The following is a 21,748-nucleotide window of genomic DNA, read 5'->3' on the forward strand; positions in this document are numbered from 1 at the left end:
TAACGGGAGTCAGAGGAAGCAGGGGCATCAAGAAAGGGGAGCCAGTGGGAGCAGGTGCACAGAGTAAAGGGAGTCAGAGGAAGCAGGGGCATCAAGAAAGGGGAGCTAGTGGGAGCAGGTGCACAGAGTAAAGGGAGTCAGAGGAAGCAGGGGCATCAAGAAAGGGGAGCTAGTGGGGGCAGGTGCACAGAGTAAAGGGAGTCAATGAAGCAGGGGCATCAAGAAAGGGGAGCCAGTAGGAGCAGGTGCACAGAGTAAAGGGAGTCAGAGGAAGCAGGGGCATCAAGAAAGGGGAGCTAGTAGGAGCAGGTGCACAGAGTAAAGGGAGTCAGAGGAAGCAGGGGCATCAAGAAAGGGGAGCTAGTGGGAGCAGGTGCACAGAGTAAAGGAAGTCAGAGGAAGCAGGGGCATCAAGAAAGGGGAGCTAGTGGGAGCAGGTGCACAGAGTAAAGGGAGTCAGAGGAAGCAGGGGCATCAAGAAAGGGGAGCTAGTGGGGGCAGGTGCACAGAGTAAAGGGAGTCAATGAAGCAGGGGCATCAAGAAAGGGGAGCCAGTAGGAGCAGGTGCACAGAGTAAAGGGAGTCAGAGGAAGCAGGGGCATCAAGAAAGGGGAGCTAGTAGGAGCAGGTGCACAGAGTAAAGGGAGTCAGAGGAAGCAGGGGCATCAAGAAAGGGGAGCTAGTGGGAGCAGGTGCACAGAGTAAAGGAAGTCAGAGGAAGCAGGGGCATCAAGAAAGGGGAGCCAGTGGGAGCAGGCGCGCAGAGTAAAGGGAGTCAGAGGAAGCAGGGGCATCAAGAAAGGGGAGCCAGTGGGAGCAGGTGCGCAGAGTAAAGGGAGTCAGAGGAAGCAGGGGCATCAAGAAAGGGGAGCTAGTGGGAGCAGGTGCACAGAGTAAAGGGAGTCAAGGAAGCAGGGGCACCAAGAAAGGGGAGCCAGTGGGAGCAGGTGCACAGAGTAAAGGGAGTCAGAGGAAGCAGGGGCATCAAGAAAGGGGAGCCAGTGGGAGCAGGTGCACAGAGTAAAGGGAGTCAGAGGAAGCAGGGGCACCAAGAAAGGGGAGCCAGTGGGAGCAGGTGCACAGAGTAAAGGGAGTCAAGGAAGCAGGGGCATCAAGAAAGGGGAGCCAGTAGGAGCAGGTGCACAGAGTAAGGGAGTCAGAGGAAGCAGGGGCATCAAGAAAGGGGAGCTAGTGGGAGCAGGTGCACAGAGTAAAGGAAGTCAGAGGAAGCAGGGGCATCAAGAAAGGGGAGCTAGTGGGAGCAGGTGCACAGAGTAAAGGGAGTCAGAGGAAGCAGGGGCATCAAGAAAGGGGAGCTAGTGGGGGCAGGTGCACAGAGTAAAGGGAGTCAATGAAGCAGGGGCATCAAGAAAGGGAAGCCAGTAGGAGCAGGTGCACAGAGTAAAGGGAGTCAGAGGAAGCAGGGGCATCAAGAAAGGGGAGCTAGTAGGAGCAGGTGCACAGAGTAAAGGGAGTCAGAGGAAGCAGGGGCATCAAGAAAGGGGAGCTAGTGGGAGCAGGTGCACAGAGTAAAGGAAGTCAGAGGAAGCAGGGGCATCAAGAAAGGGGAGCCAGTGGGAGCAGGTGCGCAGAGTAAAGGGAGTCAGAGGAAGCAGGGGCATCAAGAAAGGGGAGCCAGTGGGAGCAGGTGCGCAGAGTAAAGGGAGTCAGAGGAAGCAGGGGCATCAAGAAAGGGGAGCTAGTGGGAGCAGGTGCACAGAGTAAAGGGAGTCAAGGAAGCAGGGGCACCAAGAAAGGGGAGCCAGTGGGAGCAGGTGCACAGAGTAAAGGGAGTCAGAGGAAGCAGGGGCATCAAGAAAGGGGAGCCAGTGGGAGCAGGTGCACAGAGTAAAGGGAGTCAGAGGAAGCAGGGGCACCAAGAAAGGGGAGCCAGTGGGAGCAGGTGCACAGAGTAAAGGGAGTCAAGGAAGCAGGGGCATCAAGAAAGGGGAGCCAGTAGGAGCAGGTGCACAGAGTAAGGGAGTCAGAGGAAGCAGGGGCATCAAGAAAGGGGAGCTAGTGGGAGCAGGTGCACAGAGTAAAGGAAGTCAGAGGAAGCAGGGGCATCAAGAAAGGGGAGCCAGTGGGAGCAGGTGCGCAGAGTAAAGGGAGTCAGAGGAAGCAGGGGCATCAAGAAAGGGGAGCCAGTGGGAGCAGGTGCGCAGAGTAAAGGAAGTCAGAGGAAGCAGGGGCATCAAGAAAGGGGAGCCAGTGGGAGCAGGTGCGCAGAGTAAATGGAGTCAGAGGAAGCAGGGGCATCAAGAAAGGGGAGCTAGTGGGAGCAGGTGCACAGAGTAAAGGGAGTCAGAGGAAGCAGGGGCATCAAGAAAGGGGAGCTAGTGGGGGCAGGTGCACAGAGTAAAGGGAGTCAGAGGAAGCAGGGGCATCAAGAAAGGGGAGCCAGGGGGAGCAGGTGCGCAGAGTAAAGGGAGTCAGAGGAAGCAGGGGCATCAAGAAAGGGGAGCTAGTGGGAGCAGGTGCGCAGAGTAAAGGGAGTCAGAGGAAGCAGGGGCATCAAGAAAGGGCAGCCAGTGGGAGCAGGTGCGCAGAGTAAAGGGAGTCAGAGGAAGCAGGGGCATCAAGAAAGGGGAGCCAGTAGGAGCAGGTGCACAGAGTAAAGGGAGTCAGAGGAAGCAGGGGCATCAAGAAAGGGGAGCCAGTGGGAGCAGGTGCACAGAGTAAAGTGAGTCAGAGGAAGCAGGGGCATCAAGAAAGGGGAGCTAGTGGGAGCAGGTGCGCAGAGTAAAGGGAGTCAGAGGAAGCAGGGGCATCAAGAAAGGGGAGCTAGTGGGGGCAGGTGCGCAGATTAAAGGGAGTCAGAGGAAGCAGGGGCATCAAGAAAGGGGAGCTAGTGGGAGCAGGTGCGCAGAGTAAAAGGAGTCAGAGGAAGCAGGGGCATCAAGAAAGGGGAGCTAGTGGGAGCAGGTGCGCAGAGTAAAGGAAGTCAGAGGAAGCAGGGGCATCAAGAAAGGGCAGCCAGTGGGAGCAGGTGCGCAGAGTAAAGGGAGTCAGAGGAAGCAGGGGCATCAAGAAAGGGGAGCTAGTAGGAGCAGGTGCACAGAGTAAAGGGAGTCAGAGGAAGCAGGGGCATCAAGAAAGGGGAGCTAGTGGGAGCAGGTGCACAGAGTAAAGGGAGTCAGGGAAGCAGGGGCATAAAGAAAGGGGAGCCAGTGGGAGCAGGTGCACAGAGTAAAGGGAGTCAGGGAAGCAGGGGCATAAAGAAAGGGGAGCCAGTGGGAGCAGGTGCACAGAGTAAAGGGAGCAGGAACATGGAGTGTAGAGAACCAGAGGAAGCAGAGTCACAGAGTGAAGGGAGCCAGAAGAAGGAGGAGCACAGAGTAAAAGGAACCAGGGGGAGCAGAAGCACGACATGGGAGCCAGACAGAGTTAAGAGAACCAGAGTAACAGAGTAAAGAGAGCCAGAGGAAGCAGATGCACAGAGTGAAGGAAGTCAGTGGAAGCAGGTGCACAGAGTAAAGAAAACTAGAGGCAGCAGGTGCACAGAGGAAAGAAGGGAGCCAGAGCGAGCAGGGACACAGAGTGAAGGGAGCCAGGGAAAGCAGGGGCACATACTAAGAGTAGGCAGAGGGAGCAGGACATAGAATGAGCTTGAGCCAAGTGTTACTGGATCACCAGGACGTTAGAGCTCCCCTAACAACTTTTCTTTTTCTTTTCTTTTTTTCCACAGGTATTTTTCAGAGCCGGAACTCTTGCAAAACTTGAGGAGCAAAGGGATGTGCAGACGCGACGGAACATCACCCTCTTTCAGGCGGCGTGTAGGGGATATCTGGCCCGACAGCACTTCAAAAAGAGAAAGGTAATAGCTTGTTCACATGTGTTACAAATTAGGTTACTGGTTGACTGGGGTGTGAGTCCTGGTCAAGCACCAACCACAGTCCTAGTCAGGATAAGGGACAAGCAAATCCCAAATTAACTTGTGCTCAACCCCCTGGTAGCTTGGCACAGAGGAGGCGGGTTCAACTTAGAGGCAATGTGTAAAGTATTTGTGCAACACTTCAAACAGTAAAACAGAGAAAGCACTTAACAAAAAATATCCCACACCAAGTTAGAAAAAAGAACTCTTAATTTAATAAATAAAACAAGACCAAAACAACAAAAATCCAATCAGTACGGACTTATGATTTTTTTAAGAATATAATGCAACATAGCTCCTGAAAGCATAAAGCGCCAACTTTGGCAATCTGGTCACGCTGGACCGGGTAAAAATCAAAAGTTCAGGCCAATCACGATGGAGCGTGGGTTGAATACAGTCCCAGGTTAGCCCAGCTGAAATTTTACCTGTCCAAGTTTTGTGCCAAGAGTCCTGTTTGTGTTGGAGGGGTATTGCGAGGAGCAAAGAGATCCGTCGGGACTGTGATCGGTGTGAGAAGCAGGCTGGGTGTCGCAGATGGGGGTGCTTTCACTGGCGGTCCCTCGTGAGCAGTCCATGATGCTGTGTGAAGAGACTGACTGCTCGCACTGATTTTTGGCATGAGCAGCGTGGTTGTGGTGTGAACTGGCCCGTTGGCGGTTGAGAAGAGTTCATAAGCTTGAATTAAGAGCCTATTGAGTCACACCAAGGGTCTAGGGTCTGTGAGGCACCTCTTGGGGGCAGGAACTCATTGAAGACTTGTCCAGGAGCTGTGGGGAAACCTGCTATGTCCCAAAGGCTCAGATCTGGAGGCCAGAAGACTAGCCCTTTGAGACACTCTGGGGTCCTGGTTTCAAGAAAGGTTCCAGGTCCAGTTCTTCCTCCCCAGGCAAGAGAGCAGCACGCAACTGGTCTTCACAGCAATGCAGCAGCTCCTTCAGAGTAGCAGTCCTTGTAGCAGCACATCAGTCCTTCTTTATGGCAGAGCATTCACAGGTCCTGAAGTGTACTGAAGTTGTGGTGTCTGATGTTCTTCTTTTATATACAGATCTCCTGGTTCTGGAAGGTGGGAGAAGCTTATAGACGGTGTCTTTGAAGTGCATGAAATTCGCTCCCCTCTCCCCCCCTGTCCTGGCTCCAAGCTGGCTGTAGTGACAGTGCAAGGTTGTTGAGCTTTGTGTGGAGACAAGTCATAGGCCATTCAGGTGCAAGTGAGGCTGGGTCCAGCTCCTCCCTCCCATCCTGCCAGTGATGGCCCATTCAGTCACACCTAAGTTCCCATTTTGTGTGGCTGTCTAGGAGGACTACACAAAGTCCAACTGCACTCAGTCCTGTGACCAGAGACAAGCTGCAGGCACCAAATGGCGCAGGCAAGAAAATGCCAGCTTTCTAAAAGTGTAATTTTCAGAATTGTAATTTAAAATCCAACTTCACCGTATGTTAGGATTTTAAATCAGGATTCTAGAAACACCAACCATGAACCAGTTTTCTCTTCTCATTTGGAAATTATACTCATAAAATATAATAAGGCAACTCCTATGTTAACCTATGGGAGCGATATGCCTTGCAGTAGTGAAAAACGAATTTAAGAGTCTTTCACTACCAGGACATGTAAAACTTAGGAGTACATGTCCCGCCTTTTAATTATACTGCACCCTGCCTCTGGTCTGCCAGGGCCTACCCTAGGGGTGACCTATATGTATTAAAAAGGAAGGGTTGGGCCTGGTAGAAGGTTTATTTTGCCAGGTCGAAATGGCAGTTTAAAACTGCACACCTAGGCTCTGCAATGGCAGGCTTGAGACATATTTAAAGGGCTACTTAAGTGGGTGGCACAATTAGCGCTGTAGGCTCACTAGGAGTATTTAATTTACAGGACCTGTGCTCATGTAGTGCACTTTACTAGGGACTTATAAGTAAATTAAATATGCCAATTGGGTATAATCCAAAGTCAAATAATCAAGAGGGAAGGATCACTTGTCCTGCATAACCAGGGTATGCAGGTTTCGTTCCGACTAGTCACAATTAAAAAACCCTCATGCACGTGTAGAGTTGGTAACTAGAGCGGTATATCTTGATTCTCCGCTGTTCTAGACACGTGTCTGCATAATCATAGGGTTTAGTGGTTATGCATCCTCCACCCAGAGATTTTACCCTTGGTTAAAAGCAGTAGTGACCAGTGATGTGAAGGTGTGAACTGAAAAGATAAAAATAAAAATCTTGTACAGCCAGAATGATACATTTTAATTGTTCTGGATTCCAGATGTTTAAGATCTGAATTGTGTGGTAGAGAGTGACTAGGGCTCTCACACACTCCGTTTAGTGAATCTTGTAGGTCAACATGTTTCAGCCCTTTATAGCAGGATTATAAGCCAAAGTCACCATGTTTTAAGCAGAGAGTACATGCACTTTAGCACTGGTTATCAGTGATAAAGTGCCCAGAGCCCTATGGACAGCAAAAATGAAGGCAGCAAAACAAGAAGTCTAAAGGTAAAAAGTTATGAGGAAGCCACGCCAAGGATGCCAGGTCTAACAACGTGTAAGGGACAAACCATTTTGCCAACTTACACAAAACAGTCACAGAGCAAACTTCTATGGCAAGACTCTCAAAAGGTTATGCAAAGTAAATCCCAATGCCTGTGCAAGATAATGGCATGGTAGAGGGTGACATTATGGCACCTCCTGCTAAAAGGTCCCAGATTGTGCCGTTTTTCAAGCTCCCACTAATAGGCTGCTGGTGTAAAGCATTGTACCAGTTTACGCTTACACCAACATAGTGCCTAGCATTGCGTCACCTTAAGGGATACTGTGGTAGAGCATGGCATTGTGAAATCAAACAGATCCTGATCGTGGCATTATGCCAGAATACGTTGACATAATCACAGTGCTTGGCATAGTTTCAGCAAGCACTCTGAGTGGACTCCCAGCCCACACATATACTGCCAAAGTGCAAACTATGGTGACAGCATCCGCTGAGACCCACTTCCATGCACTGTGGCTTTGTATGAGTACAGACAGGCACCATCACAAAACCTTAGATTGTGCCATCACACAGTTGCAGGCACTATATCATCACGCAGCAGCACACAACACATGTACCCTCAACGCAATACTGCATTTTGCAATCACATAGAGATACTTTTAAAATTGGCATTACATCAGGGCACACCTACACTTTCGTATGGTTGGTATTTTGCAACCATGACTGGCTCCCTCTTGGTGCTAAGCCCAGTGCTTTCAGTCAGTGACACCAACGCAGATCGTGCAGGCACACTGAAACAATTACACTGCTAGCACTATTTCTGTTTGTCTGTCTCTTGCTCATGGGTATACACAAACACACAGGCACACTTATCTCTCTCTTCCTGGCTCGTCATCTCTCTCTTTCTCTCACACATGGGCCCACTCACTCACACACACTCAGATGTGCATGGACCCTTCAGTACTTAAGCACACTCAATCAATGAATACCTCAGCAGACATCAAGCATCGAGGGATGTTTAAGAACACAGGTATGGATTTAAGTATAGTGAAATGCATAGACTCATAGGTGTGTAATGTGCATACATTTACTTGTGTCCTAGTTGACACATCTACTCAAACACATCCTACTGCTGTTACAACATGGAGGTGCAAGTTAACACATGCATGTGGGTCATCTCAGACACCCATCCACTGATCATTAGCTCATTTACCGCAATATGTTTGTATACAATGGTTCTGAAATAGTGGCTCGTGATCTTCGAAAGTGGGGCATAATATGTGCCCTGAATTCTAGTGAGCCCACTTCTGGGATTGTTGGAGGATGGGAGGTTCTTTCCTCAAGTTAATTGTGAAACAATGCGGTGAATTGTGCATTTAAAGCATAATTTCCATTTCAATTTGATCAAAAGCCATTGGTGTGCCAAGCCAATGAAGCCAGCTGCTCCCCAGTAGGTGCCCCAAGTTTTTTCCAAACTGTTAAGTGGGTGCCCCTCTTATGTAAATAACTAGCTCTATTGTGCGAGGGCCAGTATTTCATCTTGGGGTCCCTTTATGCCATTGGTGCCTCCTTATGCCAAGAACCATAGTTGACTCGTATATCAAAAATATCTCTAGTATGTCAGGGTCAGCATTTTATTATGGTTCCCTCCCCCTCACCCCGCCCTCCAGGTGCCATTGCTGTCCTCCCTAATGGAAAGAAGTGCCTCTGGTGTGCCGGCATCCGCATTTTTACCAAGGATAACCCCTTATGCCAAAAATGATGTCCAGTATGCCCAAACTAGCATCTGTGACATGATGGGAGAGTTGAGCTGGCAGGGTGGTTAGTTAGCAGACATCCCTGGGCACTGTAGATCTTAAAACCTAAAGCACCTGAGGCCACCTGTATGGGTGACGCTGCAGCGTGTCACATGTAGGGTGGCCATGAGGCGTGGAAGATCCCTGAGGCAAGTGCTGGGATTTCACTCTTGTATGATCAGTTTGATGGCTTGCGCACCACGCGCAATGTGCAGCACCAGTCGTCTGCAGATTCCCTGCCTGCCTCAAGACTGCTCCAAGACCCCTGCCGGTCGGTTTCCTTAAAAATCATAACAGTAGTGAATAAGATAATAATCATTATTAGTCCAATAAATAAAAAAGGCCAGAAAGCAAGGAGTGTGGTGCCCCAACACGCATAAAGGAGAGATGCTTCTGTAAAAGGTGTGTGTATTTTTGTCCTTTTTCACCAGATTGCGTTAGTTGAAGAGAGTTTAAAGCAGCTACGAGTGATACTGCCTATTTTCCCTTCACACCTGGAGTTCTGGACTCTAGGATACCAATACTTAGGCGGGACTATGAAGCCCCTTTACCTCACGGTGGTAGCGGTGGTCGAATAGACATTGTCTCGCTCCTGGAAGGTAATGCAAAGGCCGATACCAAGTTAAAGTTGATGCTGATTGGTCCACTAAATTGATTAAAGTTGATGCTGATTGTCCAACTTCGGGTTTGGTTACTAAAAAAACAAATATCTCTTCTAATACACATTGTGTTTATGTTCGATATAAAATTTGGAAAGAAAGCCAGAAGGTTCAAGCCCAGCAAAATAACAATAAAACAATCATGCACAACCATTTTCCAGAATCGTATGGAAGTGAAGCTTAAAAGAACAAAGCACTATCAAGCCTTACTGTTGGTAGAAGACGCTAAGCAAACGCTTATAGACGCACCTGGCACATTCCCATTTGTTTTGCACGTGCACACAGAGAAGTCTTACAGAACAGATATATTGTCAGACATTTGCATCATACCTTCTCTCAACTGTCTAAACACAACCACGCTCATCCCTACAGATATTTCTGTGCACCCATGACTATTTCTCGCATACACCAGCACTGCTTGTCCATGACAGCTGCTCACAGTCTTCTGAGAACTTATCCTAAAATGGTCAGTTGTTGTTATCACATAAAACTCCTGCTACAGGCATAGCTCTTCCGGCTATCCGCAGTGTGCTCTCACAATGATAAAGATGGATATTTACACTAACTCTTGGCACACGCTGGTTCCTCTCCCTGGGACAGAGATGGTTTCTGCAGCCTGGTGGTTTGTTTCCCTAGCCTGCTTTGCTTCCTCGGTAAGTAGAGGACATTGTTTACTTGCATCTGATACCCCGGCAGCCCTCATAGGGTGTGGCAGATCTACTAGACAATGCCCTACCCCTGGGGAACAGCATGATGCTGGCGTCCTTCCCAAGGAGGCGGTCTGTTCCTTTGGATACACTGCGGGTGACCAACCAAGAGATCCCAGATCAAGCCTCTGCCTCTGCGCTTGCCCAAACTATTGCACCCCCTGGCCAATCACTTCAAACCCCATGCCTCGCCGTGGATCCTACAACTGCCCTCTGGGAGAGCCTAGAATTGCCACTGTTGACACTCTACCTCTTCTGTGTATGAGGGAAGGGTATACTGCTCCAGACCAAGCAATAGCAGTCTGTGTATGAGGGAAGAGTACCCTACTTCCGCCTGCGCTGTGCCTGATCTGTATCTGGGAAACGCACCTTTCTTCTGCCCATGCTGTACCTGTTTTGTGTATGAGTCCTCCTGAGGCGGAAAGCCGGGAGTGGACACCTCTCTTTTTAAAACTGTACCATTTTTATGTGTTCTTTTAAAAATCTGTGTACTTGACTGAAATACTTACCTTGCACTTCTCCCTACTCCCTGCACAGCCGAGTCAACGCTGTAGCGGTAGGATTATTGATCGCCTCCACCCCTTCCCGCCACCTCGGCGAGCGCCCAAGCCACGCCCCCTCACGGAGGCCACGCCCCCTCACTCCCCCTCAACCTCCCATAAATTATGTGCCTTCATCGGACGCGCAGCGGACGAGCGCAGCGGGCGCGATGATTGCGCGCTGAAGGCGCGCCTAAGGCAAGCCCGTCTGCGCCCGTCCGCAACCGACCGTGCCCAGTACCTGGGCCACCCCGCTACCCTGGTCCTTTACAATACTCATCAGTAAAACTTACTGCTCTCCAAGGCCCCTGGCCTATCGAAGTTCCCCTGACCTCCCATCTCAACAACCTGGGACTGTTAATTCCAACCACTTCTCAAACTTTTCTTGATCCAATTGACCTGCCTATGCTCCCTCCACCCTCCCCCCCTCCGGGTCTAACCCCCAGGCCTACCCTAGGCAGTCGCCTCTCACGATGTACTATCTTAACACGCGTTCTGCAGTCAAACACTGGCACAAGCTCTCTGTTTTGCTGGATCTTCACAAACCAGACCTCTTGTTTCTTACAGAGACCTGGTTTCGCGACAGCTCCCTCCCCATCTTATTAGCAGCTCTCCCTGCCACCTATTACGTCATTCGAGCTGATCGACTATCTGGCAAATCAGGCGGGGGTGTGGCCCTGATTGCCCGAAAGGAACTGCCGTTTCAGCCTCTCAGTTTTCCACCGATTGGCACTTCTGACTTTTTAGTTGTCCGCTCACTTTCTCTTAAAGTGCCCCTCACTTGTCTACTTATGCACCGCCCCCCCCGACCCCACCAAACCTTTCTTGAAGAGTTTCAGGAACTCACAGCCACCCTAGCAGTCAATAACTCCTCTGTTTTGGTGCTGGGTGACTTTAATTTCTGGCCCTCTGACCCAGCGGAATGCTCCATCTCTAAAGAATTCTCCGAAACCTTACGTTCCCTTAATTTCATCTCGCTCGTTCACTCCCCTACGCACACCCAAGGCCACATCCTTGACCAGATTTGGTCCCTTAACTGTCCCATCACGTCCCTATCTGTCTCTCCCTGTCCCTGGTCCGACCACTCACTCATTTCTTTTTCCTCTCAAATCGGCCCGCCCACCAAACCCTTGCACCCTAAAAATGTTTGGGTGAGATCCTGGGGTCGGGTGGATGTAGCCTCTCTAGCTTCCTCTCTCCCCGCCTCTAGCCCAGTCGTAGCCGACCTGTCCTCCTCAGACCAAGCCAGCATCATCAACTCATGGCTTTGCTCTGTCGGCGAGTCCATCGCCCCACTAAGGCGGGTCCCCTCTAGACGGACGAACGACTCAAATTTCTGGTTCAATGACGAGCTAAAATCACTTAAACTTTTAGTTTGGCAAGCAGAACGGGCCTGGAGACGCCAGTACTGCCCCATCCTTAAAGCTAAATACACCTCCCTGTTGTTGCAATATAAAAAACTTATCTTCTCCATAAAAAAAGATTACTTCTCTGCCAAAATCATTGTCGCGGAGAATAAACCCAGAGAAATTTTTTCTATTATCAACAAACTGGCCTATTCGGATAGAACCACCCTTAAACCCTCCCCCTCACAAGCCCTATGCGACTCCCTGAACCCCTACGTCTTGGAAAAAATTGCAACCATCAGAGCTAATATTCCCTCCCCCTCCCCCTCTTTTCTTATCCCGCCCTGTATCCCTACAGAGGCCCGTCTGGACTCATTCCCTCTACTTACAGAGGAAACCTTTCTCTCGCTCCTGCCTCTGGTTAAATCCGGCTCTCCACTTGACCCTTGCCCTGCCCATGTTCTCCGCCACATCTTCACGTGTTGCCCTCTGCCCCCACTCACTTTTCTGAACTGCTCCCTCTCTCAAGGCGTGGTTACCCCCGCTCTCAAAGCTGCGATTATCACTCCCATTCTTAAGAAACCTGGGGCCAACCTTTCTGACCCCACCAACTATCGCCCCATTTCCCTGCTTCCCTTTCTAGGGAAAGTCTTGGAGCGACACGTGACCAAGGTACTTACCACCTACGTCAAAGAAAAACGCATCTTAGCTCCCTGCCAGGCCGGCTTTCGGCCAGGTCACTCCACCGAGGCTGTCGTGCTCTCAGTACTCGACACTCTCAGAGAGGGATTAGACACGAACATCCCCCAGGCCTTGGTGCTACTCGATCTCTCCGCCGCCTTTGACACGGTGGACCATTCAATCTTACTTTCCCGTGTCAGGGCGGCGGGGGTCGGCGGCACAGCTCTGGTCTGGCTGTCCTCCTTTCTAAACGGCCGCACTCAAGCGGTTCGTCTGGGGGACTTCTCGGCTGAACCCCGGAAGGTGCTATGCGGTGTCCCACAGGGCTCCTCCCTCTCCCCCCTACTTTTCAATCTGTATATAGCCCCCCTTATCTTTGCACTTCAGCAACAGGAGGTATCCGTATATAATTATGCGGATGACCTCCAGCTCATTTTTTCTCTCTCTCACTCCCCTCACTCTAAATCCAATTTTCAATCCACCATGCTTTTCATCCGGGACTGGATGAATCACAACCACCTGAAATTAAACCCCGATAAAACCGAGCTGGTGTTGACAGGTGGTTGCTCCAGTCCCTGGTCCCCCCTCTTCTGGCCCCCCTCCCTCGGGCCCCCTCCCACTTCCTCCCCCGCTGTTAAAACCCTTGGCATCAAACTTAATGACCAACTCACTTTACATTCCCAGGTGAGTTCGGTGGTTTCTTCCTCTTTTCTGTCTCTCCGCACCATCCGAAGGGTCTCTCGGTTTTTTTCCTTCACGGCCCTAAAACTCATCACACTGGCTTTGGTCGTCTCCCGATTGGACTACGCCAACTCCCTCTACCACGGCATGCCAGCCTATAACGTTCGCCGACTACAGTTGGTTCAGAACCAAGCTGCCCGCCTGGTCTACAATCTCTCTAGATCCCACCATGTCACCCCCCTTCTGAAATCCCTACACTGGCTCCCCATTCTCCAACGCTCTCAATTCAAGGTAGGCTGTCTTACCTTTCAGGCCTTATCAGGCTCTGCCCCTATGTTTATCTCCTCAGAGATTAAACCTTATGTTCCCAGCAGGGAGCTCCGCTCCTCTACCCTGCATCTGCTGGTCATCCCCCGATTTCGCCGTAAGAAATGGGGAGGTTCCAAATTTTCCACTCTTGCCCCCATATTTTGGAACTCCCTCCCGGCCCACCTGAGAGGCACTACTCAATATCCACTCTTTAGAAAGGCTTTAAAGACATTTTTATTCACCAAAGCCTTCCCCCAATAAATTACCGTCCATCCCCGTTCCATTCTTTCGTCCTCGAGGACTTGGTTTATCACAGCGCCATGAAACCGTTCCAGTGAACGCGCGCTTTATAAATATTTTAAAACTCAAACTCAAACTATGAGAGAAGCATGCATTGCTTTTGCTGTCCAGTCTTTATGGGGCCAGTGTACCCTACTTCTGCCCCTCTTCTTCCTGATAGGTGCATAAGGGAAGAGTACCCTACGTCCACTCCTGCAGTACCAGTTCTGTGTATGTGAATAGCTTACTCTGCTGCCCATACTGTACTCATTCTGTGTATGTATCAGAGAGGGGGCTGTAGCCCTCAGAGGAAATAGGTTTTTCCTCTGGGAGGAGAATCCCAAATGATGAAGCATGCCACCATAGGTGGGTGAGGGATTTCGTCCTAAAGGGATCTTTCCCCCAGTTAGGTTTTTGGTAGTGTCTTTGTGTATGTCTGTTCTTTTTCAGTTCAAATAACTTAGACCCGAGGATATTTGTTGTATTTTTATGTGGAAAGTGTACCCTGCGTCTGCCCTTGCTGTGTTTGCTCTTTGTATGAGGGAAGCATACCCTGCTTCCACTCTTCCAGAACCCACTCTGCATGCATGAGTAGCTTATCTTGCTCCATCCCATGCTGTATCCATTGTGGCCCTTGTTACCTGTTACCCTGAGCGGTATCCTAGGGTGGGATTCTGCTCCAAGCAACTACATATTTCTGCTGTCTCCAGGCCATAATTATTGAATCCTCAAACTCTGTAACCGGTAATTACGGGCCCAGAGACACCAGACCCAGAGCCATTTGAGAAATGTGCCGGCCCTGCCCGTCTGCATCCTTCTGCACTGGGAGAGTTCAAGAAGCTCCCCTAGCTGAAGAAACAAACATTGGCAAAGGCAATAGGTTTTTTTATGTGAGAGCTATTAGCTTTTCCAGTGTTTTGTAGCCATGCTGTATGGCAGCGTGAATGCTTTGCAGTGTGGCTAACATTTATTTTTAAAAGTGCTTTGATGAAGCCAGGGCTATTTGTTTAAGTGTATTAGCTCTTGATGCACCTTTGATGCATCATAGTCCTTTTTTATTTATGATTATATTGTTAGCCATGATGCACAGCATTCACACTGATATACAGCATGGCTACAAATCAATGCCAAAGTCAGCAATACTCATGCAGTACAGCATGAACAAAAGGCAATGGCAGAGCCAGTAGTCACAAAAGCAAGACCTATTGGCTTTACCAATGCTTGTAAGGTCTCGGCACAACACTTCTGAGATTCTGAACAAATCAGCTAATCTCCCCATGCATGAAAAAAAAGATATTTGTCAAAAAAATGATATCACATAAAGAAAGCAATCGCGCCATGTCCATCTCGTAGTGAAAATATATTTTGAAGCAGATAACATCTGTTGTCATATGTTGTCACAATAAACATCTATTTCAAAGGAGAAAAGGGATTTTTTGAAGTGTGTGTGGCAGAGCAAAACATAGGTGTCAATGGCAAAAAGTTCAACAAGGACGACAGGGAAGAATACAAAACAAAAGTAGTCCCTCAATCTCAGCACGATCAGCGGAAGGACAGCAAGCAAACTGAAGCAATCGCTTCTTGGCCATCCATGCTCCAGCCAAAAGAAGAGGAAGTGTGCTAGCACTTGCTGGCCAATTAAAAGACAGCAAATAAGAGTGACAAAGAAGCCAACAAATGTAAAGGCTAAGCAGTGGGCAGGCTTCAAACCCTTTGTTGCATACAATATCCCTCGCAAGCGCGAGAGCATGCTCTGCATGTGTTGTAGCAGGAGAGATCTAAAAAGAGCTCTTGCTCTCTCCACCCTCCACCTCTGCCGCACTCTCCCACACCAGGCAAAAGAAAAAGCCCCCATAACAAATTTGGGCATGTTATTTCTCCCAGAAGGGGGGAGACATGCAAAACTGGACCCTGTATTGCTGGTTCGTGTATTATTCCATATTCCAAGGAAACAACTTGTGGTCCTTGTCAGGTCACAGAGAGATACCGGACGGAAACATTCATTCCGACCCCTGTATCTCCCCATGAAGTTAACTGAGAGCCCAGAAAGAGAGCCTGTATGTATGGGGAAAGTATACCATTCTGTCCAAGCTGTGTGTGTAGTATATATGGGGGAAGCGTATACTTTTTCTGCTGCCCAGACTCTACCAGTTGGTGTACGAGAGATTATACTGCTGCCGCTCTTGCTACACCTGTTCTTTGCATGAGGGAAGAGTGCCTTTTTTCTACCTCTGCCTATGCTATTCTTTTTCTGTGAATGACGGCGTGTGTCCTGCTTGTACCTGTTTTGTGTATGAGGGAAGCGTGCACTGCTGCCACACATCGACCCTGTTAGTAGGTTATGAATGTGTCTCTGCCCTTGACTTGGGTGTGAGAAATCTCACACTGTTGGCCCCGCCCATGCCCCACTGCTGTCCTTTCCTCTGTGTGATGGAAGCTTGCTCTGCTACTGCTGTGTTCTACCGGTTGCTTGTTGAAGCTTTTACTACTGTTGATTGTGCTATTCTTGTGTTTGTGAGTAAAGTGTGCAGGTTAAACGCGTGGCTCCCCCTCATCTGTGAGAGTGAGGCAAGCTTGCACTGGTTCCGCTGCTGGCAGGCTGCCTGTGTTATGCCTGTTACTTCTCTCTGTGTATAATGGAGACCTGCACTCTAGATCTGTTGGCATGATACTAGAGCTGCTGGATGTGTTGTGTGCTTGAGTGAAGCTTGCACTGCTGCTCTCCCTATTCATTATTGTGTGTGATGAGGGAAGCTTGCACTCATGCTGCCTTTGTTGCACCTGTTTAGTGCCTAAGTAAAGCTTTCACTAATTGTGCGTGTGCAGTATCTTACTCGTGTATGAAGGATATTTGTTCTGTTCCTCGTGCGACACAACTTGCAAGTGGGGACGGGTGGTGGTTCTTCAGCTTCTGTCCGTGCTGCGACCTTTGTGTATGTGAAAGGAAGTTTGCACTGACTGCCTATGCCCTGTATGTTCTGTGTGCGAGGGAAACTTGCACTGACGCTGTGTGTTCTGAGGAACAGTGCATGCCTGCTGCCCACCTGTACCCGTTCTTTATGTGTTCGGGAGAAGCTTACACTGACTCTCTGTGCTACTTGTGTTGTTAAGTTTCAGAGAAACATGCACTGACGCCCTCCCCTCGGTAACTGGTGGGAGGGGAAAGGAGGGTGTGGAGCCCATGGAGTTTGAATTGTTGATACAGTGCTGTACCTCTTGTATGTGTGATTTCAACGGTGTGCGGGAGAAGCTTGCACTGACTCTCTGTGCTACTTGTGTTGTTTTGTTTCAGAGACTCGTGCACTGACGCCCTCCCCTCGGTAACTGGTGGGAGGGTGTGGAGCCCATGGAGTTTGAATTGTTGATACAGTGCTGTACCTCTTGGATGTGTGATTTCAACGGTGTGCGGGAGAAGCTTGCACTGACTCTCTGTGCTACTTGTGTTGTTAAGTTTCAGAGAAACATGCACTGACGCCCTCCCCTCGGTAACTGGTGGGAGGGGAAAGGAGGGCGTGGAGGCCCTGGAGTTTGAATTGTTGATACAGTGCTGTACCTGTTGAATGTGTGATTTCAACGGTGTGTATGAGAAGCTTGCACAGACTCTCAGTGCTACTTGTGTTGTTAAGTTTCAGAGTATCATGCACTGACGCCCTCCCCTCGGTAACTGGTGGGAGGGGAAAGGAGGGTGTGGAGCCCATGGAGTTTGAATTGTTGATACAGTGCTGTACCTCTTGTATGTGTGATTTCAACGGTGTGCGGGAGAAGCTTGCACTGACTCTCTGTGCTACTTGTGTTGTTTTGTTTCAGAGACTCGTGCACTGACGCCCTCCCCTCGGTAACTGGTGGGAGGGTGTGGAGCCCATGGAGTTTGAATTGTTGATACAGTGCTGTACCTCTTGGATGTGTGATTTCAACGGTGTGCGGGAGAAGCTTGCACTGACTCTCTGTGCTACTTGTGTTGTTAAGTTTCAGAGAAACATGCACTGACGCCCTCCCCTCGGTAACTGGTGGGAGGGGAAAGGAGGGCGTGGAGGCCCTGGAATTTGAATTGTTGATACAGTGCTGTACCTGTTGAATGTGTGATTTCAACGGTGTGTATGAGAAGCTTGCACAGACTCTCAGTGCTACTTGTGTTGTTAAGTTTCAGAGTATCATGCACTGACGCCCTCCCCTCGGTAACTGGTGGGAGCGGAAAGGAGGGTGTGGAGGCCATGGAGTTTGAATTGTTGATACAGTGCTGTACCTCTTGTATGTGTGATTTCAACGGTGTGCGGGAGAAGCTTGTACTGACTCTCTGTGCTACTTGTGTTGTTTTGTTTCAGAGACTCGTGTACTGATGCTCTCCCCTCGATAACTGGTGGGAGGGGAAAGGAGGGTGTGGAGGCCATGGAGTTTGAATTGTTGATACAGTGCTGTACCTCTTGTATGTGTGATTTCAACGGTGTGCGGGAGAAGCTTGTACTGACTCTCTGTGCTACTTGTGTTGTTTTGTTTCAGAGACTCGTGTACTGATGCTCTCCCCTCGATAACTGGTGGGAGGGGAAAGGAGGGCGTGGAGGCCATGGAGTTTGAATTGTTGATACAGTGCTGTGCCTCTTGAATGTGTGATTTCAACGGTGTGCGGGAGAAGCTTGCACTGACTCAATGTGCTACTTGTGTTGTTTTGTTTCAGAGAATCGTGCACTGACGCCCTCCCCTCGGTAACTGGTGGGATGGGAAAGGAGGGCGTGGAGGCCCTGGAGTTTGAATTGTTGATACAGTGCTGTACCTCTTGTATGTGTGATTTCAACGGTGTGTATGAGAAGCTTGTACTGAATCTATGTGCTACTTGTGTTGTTTTGTTTCAGAGGCTCGTGCACTGACGCCCTCCCCTCGGTAACTGGTGGGAGGGGAAAGGAGGGCGTGGAGGCCATGGAGTTTGAATTGTTGATACAGTGCTGTGCCTCTTGGAAGTGTGATTTCAACGGTGTGCGGGAGAAGCTTGCACTGACTCTCTGTGCTACTTGTGTTGTTAAGTTTCAGAGTATCATGCACTGACGCCCTCCCCTCGGTAACTGGTGGGATGGGAAAGGAGGGCGTGGAGGCCCTGGAGTTTGGATTGTTGATACAGTGCTGTACCTCTTGTATGTGTGATTTCAACGGGTTGCGGGAGAAGCTTGCACTGACTCTCTGTGCTACTTGTGTTGTTTTGTTTCAGAGAATCATGCACTGACGCCCTCCCCTCGGTAACTGGTGGGAGGGGAAAGGAGGGTGTGGAGGCCATGGAGTTTGAATTGTTGATACAGTGCTGTACCTCTTGTATGTGTGATTTCAACGGTGTGCGGGAGAAGCTTGTACTGACTCTCTGTGCTACTTGTGTTGTTTTGTTTCAGAGACTCGTGTACTGATGCTCTCCCCTCGATAACTGGTGGGAGGGGAAAGGAGGGCGTGGAGGCCATGGAGTTTGAGTTGTTGATACAGTGCTGTGCCTCTTGGATGTGTGATTTCAACGGTGTGCGGGAGAAGCTTGCACTGACTCTCTGTGCTACTTGTGTTGTTTTGTTTCAGAGAATCGTGCACTGACGCCCTCCCCTCGGTAACTGGTGGGATGGGAAAGGAGGGCGTGGAGGCCCTGGAGTTTGAATTGTTGATACAGTGCTGTACCTCTTGTATGTGTGATTTCAACGGTGTGTATGTGAAGCTTGTACTGAATCTCTGTGCTACTTGTGTTGTTTTGTTTCAGAGGCTCGTGCACTGACGCCCTCCCCTCGGTAACCGGTGGGAGGGGAAAGGAGGGTGTGGAGGCCATGGAGTTTGAATTGTTGATACAGTGCTGTGCCTCTTGGAAGTGTGATTTCAACGGTGTGCGGGAGAAGCTTGCACTGACTCTCTGTGCTACTTGTGTTGTTAAGTTTCAGAGAATCGTGCACTGACGCCCTCCCCTCGGTAACTGGTGGGATGGGAAAGGAGGGCGTGGAGGCCCTGGAGTTTGAATTGTTGATACAGTGCTGTACCTCATGTATGTGTGATTTCAACGGTGTGCGGGAGAATCTTGCACTGACTCTCTGTGCTACTTGTGTTGTTTTGTTTCAGAGACTCGTGCACTGACGCCCTCCCCTCGGTAACTGGTGGGAGGGGAAAGGAGGGTGTGGAGGCCATGGAGTTTGAATTGTTGATACAGTGCTGTACCTCTTGGATGTGTGATTTCAACGGTGTGTATGAGAAGCTTGCACTGACTCTCTGTGCTACTAGTGTTGTTAAGTTTCAGAGAATCATGCACTGACGCCTTCCCCTCGGTAACTGGTGGGAGGGGAAAGGAGGGCGTGGAGGCCCTGGAGTTTGAATTGTTGATACAGTGCTGTACCTGTTGAATGTGTGATTTCAACGGTGTGTATGAGAAGCTTGCACTGACTCTCTGTGCTACTAGTGTTGTTAAGTTTCAGAGAATCATGCACTGACGCCTTCCCCTCGGTAACTGGTGGGAGGGGAAAGGAGGGTGTGGAGGCCATGGAGTTTGAATTGTTTATACAGTGCTGTACCTCTTGTATGTGTGATTTCAATGGGTTGTGGGAGAAGCTTGCACTGACTCTCTGTGCTACTTGTGTTGTTTTGTTTCAGAGACTGGTGCATTGACGCCCTCCCCTAGGTAACTGGTGGGAGGGGAAAGGAGGGTGTGGAGGCCATGGAGTTTGAATTGTTGATACAGTTCTGTACCTGTTGTATGTGTGATTTCAATGGTGTGCGGGAGAAGCTTGCACTGACTCTCTGTGCTACTTGTGTTGTTTTGTTTCAGAGAATCGTGCACTGACGCCCTCCCCTCGGTAACTGGTGGGAGCGGAAAGGAGGGTGTGGAGGCCATGGAGTTTGAATTGTTGATACAGTGCTGTACCTCTTGTATGTGTGATTTCAATGGTGTGCGGGAGAAGCTTGCACTGACTCTCTGTGCTACTTGTGTTGTTTTGTTTCAGAGACTGGTGCACTGACGCCCTCCCCTCGGTAACTGGTGGGAGGGGAAAGGAGGGTGTGGAGGCCATGGAGTTTGAATTGTTGGTACAGTGCTGTACCTGTTATATGTGTGCTTTCAACGGTGTGTATGAGAAGCTTGCACTGACTCTCTGTGCTACTTGTGTTGTTAAGTTTCAGAGAATCATGCACTGACGCTCTCCCCTCGGTAACTGGTGGGAGGGGAAAGGAGGGTGTGGAGGCCATGGATTTTGAATTGTTGATACAGTGCTGTACCTCCTTGTTTGTGGGATTTCAATGGTGTGCGGGAGAAGCTTGCACTGACTCTCTGTGCTACTTGTGTTGTTTTGTTTCAGAGGCTCGTGCACTGACGCCCTCCCCTCGGTAACTGGTGGGAGGGGAAAGGAGGGCGTGGAGGCCATGGAGTTTGAATTGTTGATACAGTGCTGTACCTGTTGTATGTGTGATTTCAACGGTGTGTGTGAGAAGCTTGCACTGACTCTCTGTGCTACTTGTGTTGTTTTGTTTCAGAGACTCGTGCACTGACGCCCTCCCCTCGGTAACTGGTGGGAGCGGAAAGGAGGGTGTGGAGGCCATGGAGTTTGTGCAGTGCTGTACCTGTTGTATGTGTGATTTCAACGGTGTGTGTGAGAAGCTTGCACTGGTGATTTCCTTTCAGTACTTCAGTAAAGACACGGGTTTGTGTCTGTGTTTACAGCTGGGCAGTTTGAATTGGTGATGTAGTGCTGTACCTATTGTATGTGTTATTTATGCTCTGTGTGCTGTGGAGTTTGTGCTGCTTTTGCGAACGAGTCTGGTGCTCTTTTTGACCCTAACAGACAAACCGAACAGCCGCCTGCTCGGGCCTAGCCTGAGTATGTGCCAGCATCCCCTCACCTGCAGGCATAGAATGGAGAAAGTTCCGGCGGAGTTCAGCGCTGTAGTCATGACAACCTCACACATTACCCAGAATGCACCCGGCATTTCTTCAATAGGGCTCAAACATTCGGCCTTTCCACTTGTCGTTTGAAAAACCATAGTCATTAAAAAACAACCCATAGAATGCAATGTAGACGTAATAAGGGGGGCCCCAGACAGGCGCCCCTTTTTCGACAGGTGAAGTCCGCTCAGATACTAGGGCACGACCCCCGCTTCAGCCCATAAAGACCGGTGAGTGGGGAGAGCAGGGCTCGTTTTACGGACCCTGTAGTCTCTCAGCATCATGATGAGGTGTGTGTGTGGCCAGGCAGAGGGCTTTTTATGGGGGTGATTGACACCTGTTTTATGAGCAGCTCGGGGCCCTTTAACGCTAGGACAGGATGTCTTTTATGGGCTCGATAACGTCCTTTGCAGCAGCCCTCGACCCCTTGACCAGCACGGCGAGGCCTCCGTGATGCACCCCCCGCGCGCGGCTGCTCCCGGGTGCGCCTCGCAGTGCCAGCTTTAGAATGCGCCTGCG

General features: G+C 49.9%; 1 protein-coding gene across 19 annotated transcripts in view; it reads left to right on the forward strand.

Moving 5' to 3' along the window:
* Positions 1-21,748, forward strand: part of MYO18A (myosin XVIIIA) — an 864,705-nt gene that overhangs the window by 580,599 nt on the left and 262,358 nt on the right. For all 19 annotated transcript variants that reach the window (XM_078680070.1, XM_078680063.1, XM_078680078.1 and 16 more), the window contains one exon: positions 3,689-3,817. In XM_078680070.1, the coding sequence (XP_078536196.1) occupies positions 3,689-3,817 (129 nt within the window). The remainder of the gene's footprint in view (positions 1-3,688; positions 3,818-21,748) is intronic.

Source organism: Lissotriton helveticus, chromosome 3_1, assembly GCF_964261635.1.
Source record: "Lissotriton helveticus chromosome 3_1, aLisHel1.1, whole genome shotgun sequence".
Taxonomy (NCBI): domain Eukaryota; kingdom Metazoa; phylum Chordata; class Amphibia; order Caudata; family Salamandridae; genus Lissotriton; species Lissotriton helveticus.